At 35.5% G+C, this 13,297-nt stretch overlaps 1 protein-coding gene across 1 annotated transcript in view; it reads left to right on the top strand.

Annotated features, from left to right (window-relative positions):
• The window catches only part of LOC107566682 (ras GTPase-activating protein 2-like), a 41,176-nt gene that overhangs the window by 12,832 nt on the left and 15,047 nt on the right, over positions 1-13,297 (top strand). Inside the window, exons 3-9 of the mRNA XM_016252193.1 lie at positions 1,730-1,836; positions 1,924-2,018; positions 5,040-5,116; positions 10,084-10,167; positions 10,487-10,559; positions 11,299-11,375; positions 12,567-12,663. Of these exons, the coding sequence (XP_016107679.1) occupies positions 1,730-1,836; positions 1,924-2,018; positions 5,040-5,116; positions 10,084-10,167; positions 10,487-10,559; positions 11,299-11,375; positions 12,567-12,663 (610 nt within the window). The remainder of the gene's footprint in view (positions 1-1,729; positions 1,837-1,923; positions 2,019-5,039; positions 5,117-10,083; positions 10,168-10,486; positions 10,560-11,298; positions 11,376-12,566; positions 12,664-13,297) is intronic.

Below are 13,297 nucleotides of genomic sequence, written 5' to 3'. Positions count from 1 at the left end.
TGTGTTGTGAGTATTTCGGTATTTGGGTGCCGTGAGTATTTGCAGCGCAGCACAGACTACAACAATGCCAAACAGCAATGCCAACAAAACTAAAATTAACCATGGTTAAAAGTACCACATTTTTTTAATTTATTTTATTTATTTATTTTTATTTATTTTTGCGTATTGATCAGGATGTTAAAATAAACAAAAACCTCACCTTTCAGAGCAAACATTGATAAGCAATGTCCCAACCATGTTCGTCACTTTGCTGTTCCTTTAAACATTTCCGATGTGTTCTGATGTATTTACAGCGTGTTTCTGTATTTGTTTGTGTTATGAGTCATTTGCAGAGTGTTTCTGTATTTGGGTGTTCTGAGTATTTACAGTGTGTTTCTGTATTTGGGTGCTGCGAGTATTTGCAGAGTGTTTCTGTATTTGTTTGTGTTGTGAGTATTTCGGTATTTGGGTGCCGTGAGTATTGTGAGTATTTACAGTGTATTTCTGTATTTGGGCGTCGTGAGTATTTACAGTGTATTTCTGTATATTGGGTGTCGTGAGTATTTGCAGCGTGTTTCTGTATTTGGGTGTTGTGAGTATTTGCAGCGTGTTTCTGTATTTGTTTGTGTTGTGAGTATTTGCAGCGTGTTTCTGTATTTGTGTTGTGAGTATTTACAGTGTATTTCTGTATTTGGGCGTCGTGAGTATTTACAGTGTATTTCTGTATATTGGGTGTCGTGAGTATTTGCAGCGTGTTTCTGTATTTAGGTGTCGTGAGTATTTGCAGCGCGGTTTCGGTATTTGGGTGTTGTGATACTGTAATATTCTGTACAAAAAGTAAAATGTACTGGAAATTGTCTGCTAGGACAATGCAAGTAAATGCAGTAAAACACAATGTAATGAAGTGCAAAATTCAAAATATAGCCTAGGTAAAAAAGTTTGGGTATTTGGGTGTTGTGAGTATTTGCAGCGCGTGGTATTTTGGTGTTGCGAGTATTTGCAGCGCATTTGGGTGTTGTGAGTATTTGCAGCGCGTTTCGTTATTTGTTCCTGAATTTGATCCTGAATTTGTTTCTGTATTTAGAATACAATATACTGTAATATTCTGTACAAAAAGTAAAATGTACTGGAAATTGTCTGCTAGGACAATGCAAGTAAATGCAGTAAAACACAATGTAATGAAGTGCAAAATTCAAAATATAGCCTAGGTAAAAAACCTGTAAAAAAATAAATATGGAAAATTCCTTCATATTAATACAGTAGATTGTGGCCTTTTTTTTACAATATTATTTACAGAGTATTATGTGGCAAATCACAAGTTCTACGAAGTTCTAGAAATAAATGCTGTATGACAGAATACTCTTATGATGTATTGCATCATGCCTTTTTTTTAATTTGTGGAGAATTTTTTTTAATTATTTTTGCATTGCACCTTGTTAGAGCATGATATAATGCAAAAAATATCATTCTCATTACTGTACTGCAAAACATAAATAACATGCATTTACATTTATACATATAGCAGATGCTTTTATTCGAAGCGACCTGAATTCAAGGTACACTTTTTATCAGTCCTTGCTTTTCCTGGGAATCAAACCCATTGTGATGCTCGTGCCATGCTGTACAGTTTGATCTGTAACAGCCAGGTGATATTGATTATATTTATTTTTTGCAGGTATTTTGTTAATGCAGGTAAGTTTGTAAAAACAAACTGTGCTTGTGATTAACATTCCCTTTTCATGTGCTTTAGTCCGTTCTATGGCGAGGACTTCTACTTTGAAATTCCACGCCCATTCCAATGCCTGTCCTTCTACGTGTACGCTAAGAGCATGTTCCAAATAAGGGGTCTAGCTGTAGGTCAGTATCTTTTGCCCTTGTTTTGTCTCATTTACAAGACTAATACACAGTGTACATGTCAACTAAGGCTTGCATGTGTGTTTGTAGGGAAAGTAGCCATCAGGAAGGAAGATCTATATAAGTACTGCGGGAAAGAGAACTGGTTCCAGTTACAGCCTGTGGATCCACACTCAGAAGTTCAGGTGAGTGAACGGTTAGATGGCATAGAAGTTATCATTTTAATACACAAACACACACCCAACAGAGCAATACATGAATACACGACCTTACTTCCCTTCTGTGGTTAGTCTCCAGCCATGGTTTGGGCCAATCGGGTGAGTTTATGATTACTCATTGCCTCGCCATACCCAATGAGATCAATGTATGATTAGTCAGCACTTATATGTGGTCCAATGACTTGAAAGCAGATGCAGGACCAACTCTACATCCTGTTTTTGTGTATGGTGTATGCACGGATCTGTTTTGTACACAAGTATGATTCACTGTTCAGCAGAACCAGGGGCAGGGGGTGTGGACTGTATCAGAAACAAAAAGTGTTTATGTAAAGGACTTTGTTTTTGTAAAAAGTCTGTTTCAAAAAAAAAGAGAAAACATACACAACGGAAAGACAATGTCAAGTAGGGGTTTGCTACTTTTGGAAATTAATGAGGAAAGTAAATCAAGCAAGCAAGTTTCTGCATAAGAGTTTCCACTTTTTGTATGTGTATTGATAACATCGCTTTTAATTTGAAACACTTTTTAAATACTTGCGTAAATATTTTTGCAATGTATAATTACAAATAGCAGTTTTCCACTTTTCCAACCAAAGAAAGTTAAACTAGCAAACAGAGTTTCTACGTAAGTGTAGATAACATCAGTTTTAATCGGAATATAGAGATATTTAGAATACTTGCGATTGTATTTGTGAAAAAAATACTTTTGCAGTGTATTTGTTAAAACACACACACACACACACACAATGGAAAGACAATTACAAATAGCGATTTGCCATTTTTTCAACCGAGGAAAGTAAACCAAGCAACCAAACTTCTGCATAAGTGTCTCTACACTTTATATGCGTATTGATAACGTCAGTTTTTGGCAATATTTTGAATATTGTGCTAATTTTATTTGCCTTTTTATTTGTTTTCTTTTTAAACTTTTTATACTGTGTTTGTTAAGTGTCTAAATATGTTTAGGGCCACTGCATATGATGATAGGATGTGTCCATAAATCAGAAGTCTGATTTAAACAAAGAAGTCATCTAAAACAAAAAAAGTCATAATACTTCAAGGCACTCACATGGTTAAAAATGTAATTAAAGTAATAAAACACTTTAATAAACTAGACTATTTCATTATAAAATAGTTTGTCACATTTCAGCTTCTTTGCACAGCTTAACTCAGAGCATCCATGTTTGCAGACTAGTTTCACAATCCTCCCTTCTTAGTCGCTTTGCGACTTCACTGACTTTACAATTGATCATCATTTTTTTTTTGTTTTGTCAATTATTAGATTCAGACTCCGATTCAGTGATTTGTTTGCAATCACACAGAATTGTTCTTGGGAAGTCTATGTGTAACCTTTCATATATTAAAATATTTTTGTAAAAACATGTTTATTATAGTGTATTGTTGTACTGGTGCATATAAATAAAAGGGATTATTTGTAACAGTATTCATTTAGAAAAAATACCATTTTTAAACTTTGGTAACACTTTAGTATAGGGACCAATTCTCACTATTAACTAGTTGCTTATTAGCATGCCTATTATTAACATATTGGCTGTTTATTAGTAGTTACTGTATAAAGCACATATTCTGCATGACCATATTCTACATCCCTAATCCTACCCAATACCTGAAATACCTGATCTACCTTAATACGTATTATTAAGCAGCAAATTAGGAGTTTATTGAGGCAAATGTCATAGTAAATGATTTGTTAATAGTGAGAATTGGACCTTAAAATAAAGTGTGACCGAAACATTTGACCGTTTTACTGCATTTTGCAGTTCTTACATTTAATCATTTTTAAACTGCTTGTCAACAATCACCTTTTTCTGACTAAAAAGGACACACTCATGCTTATTCAGACTAAAAATCTGATGATAAATATCATGATATATATATAGAAAATTGTCAAAATGCTGAAAAATCTTGATAGCTTTCATATATCCCTAGAGTCTACATGTTGCAGTGTTACTTTACGACAGCGGTTAAACACTGTGGTGTATGTGTCTTTAACCCTGAGGACGAGAAAAGGGTGGGTGGCAGTTCTGTCAGATAATGTTCAGAGCCACCCAGTACTGGCTGAAATCACAAGACGTTCCTATATCGCTTTTTTAAGCCCTTACGTACTCTAAAAAAACGTGAACAACTTATTTACACTAAACTAGTTTTTTTGTTTCCACATGCTTGTGAAACGAATTGCTCTATAATTAATCCATTGTAGATGTGATCTTGCAAATAGATCTACTTTTGTCTTCTGCAGGGTTAAGTGATTAGAATAGATTTGCATTTTGAAGTATTTAAAAAACAAAACTTGTAACTATTTTAAAAACGTGATTCTTTAGTATCGACTTTGGACATCTGTTAACATTTAATTATTGGTGCATTTTGGGCGTCATTTCTCAAAGGAACTTGCACAAAATATTGCGTAGGAGTATGTGGGTGTTTTTATTTTGTTTTTCTTCTCTATCTTCCTCCCTCCCTGTCCTTTCCTCCTCACCTCTCCTCTGTTTGCAATCTTTCTCATTCCAACATTATCAGCCTCAACAAATTTGACTGGCTGGATAGGTTATTTCAATATATATCATATTATATCATAAACATGCCAGTAGTTGATCTTCAGTGCCACGGCCCTCAAAACACATTCTGTATTTCAGATTACTTTTTTGTTTTAAGCAGACGTCTGAATGATGGTTTGTGCGAAAGATCCTATCATCTGAATATCAAATACAGTGGCCCTAAAAGTATTTATGAACTTAACAAACATTTAAAAAGTCTGAATGTCTGAATTAAAAGCCATTGCGTTCGATAAGATATCAAAGCATTATTTATTTATACAAATTATATATATATATATATATATATATATATATATATATATATATATTGTATAATTTTTTTTTTCTTTTCTATGTAATTTGTGAATGCTGGCTCACTGGGTTCTGGAGTCTGTTGGCTTGTGTTATCCAATAATAAGTCTTTTTACTTTTACAGGGGAAGGTTCACTTAGAGATGAAGCTGAATGAACTGATCACAGAGAATGGTTCCATCTGCCAACAGCTTGTGGTTCAGTAAGTGATGCTTGTCTGTCCGTGCATGTATTTCAGCTCAACATGAATTGGCATTCATAACCCATTGTACATTTGTACTGTTACATTCTTAAACGTGAAACAGGATATCGAATTAAGATGCCAAGTTTGGCTACTCAGAAGGGCCCCTTTATCCCTTGCTGGTAGATGTCTTAAATACAGCATGTGGTTCTAAAAATCATCTTTCTCCATTGTTGGCAATTCATAAGTAACTGTGTGTTCTAAAAGTATACAGTTAAAACATTTTTTATGTCAAACGCATATGGGCTATGTCAGTAGTAGTTGTTTCACTAGTATCCAGTCCAATAGCCATATTGTAGTATCCAGTGTCTTTTTAAGAGGAGCTTTAAAAGTGTAGAATGGGCTTTTTTTTTTTGCCCTGCCGTCACAGCTCAATGTAGTCACTAGTGAAGGATTGTAACTGGGAGGTTTATGTTGTTCCATGAGCCAATCAGCATTGTCTTGATTATTTTCCTGTGACTGAGGACAGAGGGGGGGTTCCATCTCTGCATGCTGTACATTTATTTTCACACTGGCATTTCTGAACATGTCTGTGTACCGACATTTTTAGCATTTTATCTGATTTGTAACAAAAAGTGTTTATGAACCTGTTTATAGACCTTAAGGTCACCCTGCAGTTTTCTGTTTAAATAAATTATTTCAAACTCTCAACCTTTTAAGACATATATTTGTATTGTAATGTTTAGTGAAAAATAAAATATGCTATATATATATATATATATATATATATATATATATAATTATAACAGTATTATGTAGAATTGTATTTAATTTAGAATATATTTTTTTAGTTGAAGTGCAATTGTATTGTTACAATAGTACTATATTTCTGTCTTAATTTTTTATAATATTAATATCTATCTATCTATCTATCTATAATATATATTATTTCATTTTATATACATTAAAATGATCAAATTACAATTATAATCTTTCAATAACAGATTTTTTGTCTTCGTTTTTATAGAATTAGAGTTATAAATATGTATTTATTATTATTATTATTGTCATCACCAGTGAATAAGGTCTTGTGCAGACTGAACTTATTTTCATCACAGTGACTCTGTTCTTTTTGCAGCATCATGAGACGTTTTCTTATAAGGTGATATGTATCATTATCATACATGATAATGTTCATGACAAATTAATCACAATTTCTTTTTTAACCCAATTGTATAGCCATATGCTGTAAATAAATCGTTCTAAAATTATTTTATAAAATAAAATCAAAATACTTATTAGATTTTCTGCAAGTGATGTGAATATTAACCAACATCAGAGAACCGTGAACATGCGAAATGATGGAAATTGGAACTAGAAATTGTATTTGGTTTACTACTGTGGTTTCATGGTGCTTCACATGCTTTCTGCAACATGTGGATGCTGTGTTGATAACTTCAGAGGTGTGTGTCGTCTGGGTGGAGGAGAGTACCTGTGAAATTCATCTTCACACCTCTACAAGGGTGCATGTATTTTCTTTAACGGTGTGAAAAATGCTTTGACTCAACACAGAGTTGCTGACGTGTGTGTGTGTGTGTTTAATGTTGGCCATCGCTCTTCATTCACTTTCCCACAGAGCAGGTTGACGAAAGAGGAAGTGATGCCGTGACGGCAGGAAGTTCGTACTGCGCTGCTCCTGTGGTTTTGTTTTGCCGTCACACTGCTTTTTTCTCTTTCTTGCTCTCTCGCTCTCTGTCGTTCTTTCTCACCTTCCTTCGCCGCTTCATGGCTGTCACCATGACAACTGCAAGTGTGAATTACTTCCTGTCTTGGATAGCAGTGCTTCTGTTTTCAGCATTCTTATCTGACACTTTCATTTATGCTTGTTCGCCTTTCATCGTCTTATTCTTTCATTCATTCACATTTTAATGTGACGCAGTGTAACCTCTGAAAAAGTCAACATCAGTGCTCAACAATAAAGAAGAGGGGCAGTGTGACAGGATATCAGTGCCAGTTCACTGACAGTCACTTGCCCTATTGGGCCTCAGTGTATTTCATTTGTTGATATACAGTATATATGTATTATACAAACCATGATACTACCACCACCATGTTTCACAGATGGGATAAGGTTGTTATGCTTGAATGCATGGTGTTCTTTTCTCCTAACACAACACTTCTCATTTAAACCAAAAAGTTCTATTTTGGTCTCATCCATCCACAAAACATATCTCCAATAGCCCTCTGGCTTGTCCGCATGATCTTTAGCAAACTGCAGACGGGCAGCAATGTTCTTTTTGGACAGTAGTAACGTTCTCCTTGCAACTCTACCATGCACACCATGGTTGTTCAGTGTTCTCCTGATGGTGGCCAATGTGAGAAAGGCCTTTAGTTGCTTAGAAGTTACCCTGGGTTCCTTTTTGCGACTTTGTGGACTATTACACGTCTTGCTTTTGGAGTTATCTTTGTTGGTGAACCACTTCTGGGGAGGGTAACAATGGTCTTGAATTTCCTCCATTTGTACATCTGTGACTGTGGATTTGTGGAGTCCAAACTCTTTAGAGATGGTTTTGTAACCTTTTCCAACCTGATGAGCAGCAACAACTCTTTTTCTGAGGTCCTCAGAGATCTCCTTTGTTCGTGCCATGATTCACTTCCACAAACATGATCAGACTTTGATAGATCCCTGTTCTTTAAATGAAACCGGGCACGCACTGACACCTGATAGTAATTTCACTGATTGAGAACACCTCTGAACAGATGGACCTAAGGGGGGAAACGCGCCAGGTTCCGAAACAACAGGCCATGTGTGAAAACACCCTTAATTTCACCTTCAAATTACCTGCTGATCCTAGAGATTCACATACTTTTGCACCGCACAGATATGTAACACTGGATAACTTTTCTCATTAAATAAATGAAAAAGAAAATATTTTTTTCTCATTTGTTTGTTTGGGCTTGTTTCCAGGACTTGTGTGAAAATCTGATTATAGTTTGGGTCATATTTATGCAGAAATATAGAAAATTCTAAAGGGTTCACAAACTATCAAGCGTCACCGTAAATTTTTTTGAAAAAAAACTGACAGTTTTGATTGCTTGATTGATTTCATGAATGAAAATCTGCAGTACTGGCCTGGATGGCAAACATGAATTTAAAACCACCTCATTTGCTTTATTAATACATGCTTATGGTCTTTTTGTTTTGCATTGCTTTGCTTTGCTGTTTTTTGTTTTTGACCTTTTGACTTTTGTTTAAAGTCTTTTTTTAAACCGCATATAACTGTACAAACTGACTTTTTGTGGATGAATATGGTAATCGGGGATGAATGCTTATTTGATTTGGCAACTGTATGTCCTCTCCTGGCTGGATTTATTTTGTTTTGCGTTGCGTTGCGTTGCCTTGCTTTTTTTTTTGTTTTTTTTTGCTTTGTTTTGTTTTTTGTTTTTGTGTTTTTTTTGTTTTGTTTTGTTTTTGACCTTTTGACTTTTGTTTAAAGTCAACATTCAACACACGTGGGTCTTTTGTTAATGATTCAGTGATATTGGTGCTTTGTATTTTATGGGATAGGTCAAATAGATATTTAGGCATTATTTAGACTAAATATCCTGTTTCACTTGGAATTTTGCCATAGTAAAATGGATAAAGAATATGGTTTCATATTGACTTGAATGTATGTTGTTTAATCACAGTATAAACAGAACATTCTTCTGTTTGATCTTTACAGTCACACTTTATTTTAAGGTCCAATTCTCGCTAAACCATTAGCTATGACTTTTGCCTCAAACTCCTAATTTGCTGATTATTAATAGTTACTAAGGTATTTGTTAAGTTTAGGTATTGGGTAGGATTAAGAATGTAGAATATTGTCATGCACAATATGTGCTTTATAAGTACTAATAAATAGCCAATATGTTAATAATAGCATGCTAATAAGCAACTAGGTAATAGCGAGAACTGGTCCCTATGCTGAAGTGTTACCATCTTTACTATTTTAAGGGTTCACAAACTATCAAGCGTCACCGTAAATTTTTTTGAAAAAAAACTGACAGTTTTGATTGCTTGATTGATTTCATGAATGAAAATCTGCAGTACTGGCCTGGATGGCAAACATGAATTTAAAACCACCTCATTTGCTTTATTAATACATGCTTATGGTCTTTTTGTTTTGCATTGCTTTGCTTTGCTGTTTTTTGTTTTTGACCTTTTGACTTTTGTTTAAAGTCTTTTTTTAAACCGCATATAACTGTACAAACTGACTTTTTGTGGATGAATATGGTAATCGGGGATGAATGCTTATTTGATTTGGCAACTGTATGTCCTCTCCTGGCTGGATTTATTTTGTTTTGCTTTGCGTTGCGTTGCCTTGTTTTTTTTTTGTTTTTTTTTTGCTTTGTTTTGTTTTTTGTTTTTGTGTTTTTTTTTTTTGTTTTGTTTTTGACCTTTTGACTTTTGTTTAAAGTCAACATTCAACACACGTGGGTCTTTTGTTAATGATTCAGTGATATTGGTGCTTTGTATTTTATGGGATAGGTCAAATAGATATTTAGGCATTATTTAGACTAAATATCCTGTTTCACTTGGAATTTTGCCATAGTAAAATGGATAAAGAATATGGTTTCATATTGACTTGAATGTATGTTGTTTAATCACAGTATAAACAGAACATTCTTCTGTTTGATCTTTACAGTCACACTTTATTTTAAGGTCCAATTCTCGCTAAACCATTAGCTATGACTTTTGCCTCAAACTCCTAATTTGCTGATTATTAATAGTTACTAAGGTATTTGTTAAGTTTAGGTATTGGGTAGGATTAAGAATGTAGAATATTGTCATGCACAATATGTGCTTTATAAGTACTAATAAATAGCCAATATGTTAATAATAGCATGCTAATAAGCAACTAGGTAATAGCGAGAACTGGTCCCTATGCTGAAGTGTTACCATCTTTACTATTTTAACAACAAGCTCATCTTTGTGTCTTTTGCAGGATAATTGCATGTCAGGGTTTGCCGTTGATAAGTGGGCAGAACTGTGATCCATATGCTACAGTAACACTCGTAGGGCCCGCCAGGTGGGTTTATAAACATAAAGTCAAATTGAAGGTGCCCTAAAATCACAAGGTTTACAGTAAAGGAACAGATGTTTGCATAAAACATGATGGTTTCTAATGAAGTCAATACTTCAACAGTCAAAATATTCTATTGTGATTGTTTCTAAATCAGTCAGTCATAAGACAGTTTCAGCCTCTGTTTCTGATCTAGGCAGAAATGAGTACATAACATCCGCTCTGATTCAATAATAACATCCTGCTCTGTCTTTCTGTTTCGCGCTCTCTCTCTCTCTCTCTCTCTCTCTCTCTCGCGCTCTCTCTCGCTCTCTCTCTCGCTCAGGTCTGACCAGAAAAAAACTAAAGTGAAGAAGAAAACCAGTGACCCTCAGTTTGATGAGACATTTCATTTTGAGGTACAGCCTCATCCATTTATTGAATATTAGTTAATGAATGTTGATTTGGTGACTCTAAATTGTTTCTTAACCTCTCAAACCAGGGCTGTATGGGGGACAAGTCCCCCTCCACAGTAATTAGAAATGGGCAAATTGTCCCTCCCAGTATTTGAAATTCTCACTGTTCTACTGTACTCCATTACGCAGTGCTCTGTTAGTTAGGATGACAAAATGTTTAAAAGTTACATTTTTAGGCTGCTCTGCCTCAGCGGTCTAACGACGCTCGTCAATGTCGAAATGATTGAGATGGCCAGTCGAGTCAAGTAAGCAGGTTTACTCTTCACAGAAGCAGAGCACAAATTCCAGCATGAAGTGTTAGTTTTAACGTTGAAAGAGAGGGTGGTGAGATTAAAGCAGTGAAACATTTAATATTTTACAACTTTTGTAACATTACAAATGTTAAACAACTGACAGTAATATTAAACTATTCAACTTGTTTCTCAAATATGACCGTTTTCATAAAAAATATAGTATATTAGGTATACAAATAAATGCATGTGCTTATTTTTAAATATTACAAAGAGTTCAAGATGATTACTTACCAACTAGAACTAGACCTAGAATTTTCATTTATTTCCTTGCTTTATTAAAAATGGTATGAGACATGGTTACAGTCTTGCCCTAAACAACTGATTAATGTATCTTGTCACATGCATCTGTAGCGTTAGCCATAAGTTCACAATTCACAATGTTTCGGCAGGTCACAAGATCAAGCAGTTACAAAGGGAGGTCACATTTTCACGTGGAGGAGGAGGACATAGAGAAACTAGAGATCAAGTGAGTCCTCTTCTCTTCTCTTCTCTTCTGACTTTTTTTTAAAGTCTTTTTTAAACAGCATATAACTGTACAAACCGACTTTTGGATGAATATGGTTATCGGGATGAATGCTTATTTGATTTGGCGACTGTATGTCCTCTCCTGGCTGGATTTGTTTTGTTTTTCTTTGCTTTGTTTTGTTTTTGACCTTTTGACTTTTGTTTAAAGTCTTTTTTTAAACAGCATAGAACTGTACGAACCAACTGTTTGTGGATGAATATGGTAATCGGGGATGAATGCTTATTTGATTTGGCCACTGTATGTCTCTTCTCTTCTCTTCTCTTCTCTTCTCTTCTCTTCTCTTCTCTTCTCTTCTCTTCTCTTCTCTTCTCTTCTCTTCTCTTCTCTTCTCTTCTCTTCTCTTCTCTTCTCTTCTCTTCTCTTCTCTTCTCTTCTCTTCTCTTCTCTTCTCTTCTCTTCTCTTCTCTTCTCTTCTCTTCTGACTTTTTTTTAAAGTCTTTTTTAAACAGCATATAACTGTACAAACCGACTTTTGGATGAATATGGTAATCGGGGATGAATGCTTATTTGATTTGGCGACTGTATGTCCTCTCCTGGCTGGATTTGTTTTGTTTTTCTTTGCTTTGTTTTGTTTTTGACCTTTTGACTTTTGTTTAAAGTCTTTTTTTAAACAGCATAGAACTGTACGAACCAACTGTTTGTGGATGAATATGGTAATCGGGGATGAATGCTTATTTGATTTGGCCACTGTATGTTCTGTTACAAATGTTTTGATGAATGTGGCTTTGATCTGATTTGACACGTAATGTGCCACTCTGAATTGTCCCATATAGCCCTCTGCAGAAGCTGACAGGTAAGAGTAGGTGAAACTACCAAGACGGCACATTAGATCATGACACTAATGTGCGTGTGCGTGTGTGTTAACGCATGGTTTTGGCGTGTTGTTGGATTTTATTTTCCACTCAAATGCAATTTATTTGTGTGCATGTTTGATGTGAGAAAAAGCTTCGTTCGGTAGTGGAGAGAAAATGACTAACCCACTTTGATGCAACTGCATCTGTGCTCTGCGTGCTGAATTTCAGATTCCGTTTGACTGAAAATGGGAGAAGTTCAAACAGAGCTCTGTTTGTGTGTGTGTTTTTATAAATGAACATTTAGTTAATGCTTACTCTCTTGTACTCTGCCATGCAGGGTGGAGCTGTGGAATAATGGTAACTTGGCACAGGACGTGTTCCTCGGAGAGACACGGGTATCTGTGAAAATCCTGAGAAACGACAATGTCCACAGAGCATGGTAAGAACTCACATACTCCGAAGTAGGACTGGCCAATATATTGAATATTCAGTTTGCTGGCGCTATAAAATTATGCAACTGTGTGCACTTCATTTTTTTTTTAAAGGGGTCATATGATGCGATTTAAATTTTTCCTTTCTCTTTGGAGTTTTACAAGCTCTTGGTGCATAAAGAAGATCTGTAAAGTTGCAAAGACTAAAGTCTCAAATCCAAAGAGATATTCTTTATAAAAGTTAAGCGTTAACCACGCCTACCTAAAACGGCTCGTTCTAACACGCCCCCACATATCTACCTCACTATGTGGGAAGATTTGCATAACGCCACCCAAATGTTCACACAAAGAAAGAAGGCGTAACTTTTATTCTCACTGTAGTATTGTGGCCGCTGCCGCCATGTCTTGAAGACGCTGTGTGTTTCGTTGTGAAAGTGAAACTACTTTGTTTGGTCTTCCAAAAGAAGACGATATCCGCTTCGTCATGCCTAGAGCTGATCTGTGCTGGCTTTCACCGTGGACAAAGCGGAGTCCAGCCCGGGGTCGTCACATGTGGTTGCCGCTCCTTTGTCGGATCCGCCGGCTATGCCGTTCTCAACCCCGCCGCCTCTGCTCACTCTAACCCGGCCTCAGCTCA

This window comes from Sinocyclocheilus grahami, unplaced genomic scaffold (assembly GCF_001515645.1).
Source record: "Sinocyclocheilus grahami isolate Dianchi unplaced genomic scaffold, SAMN03320097.WGS_v1.1 scaffold1092.1, whole genome shotgun sequence".
NCBI classification, from domain to species: domain Eukaryota; kingdom Metazoa; phylum Chordata; class Actinopteri; order Cypriniformes; family Cyprinidae; genus Sinocyclocheilus; species Sinocyclocheilus grahami.
This window is presented reverse-complemented; position numbering and strand designations above follow the sequence as displayed.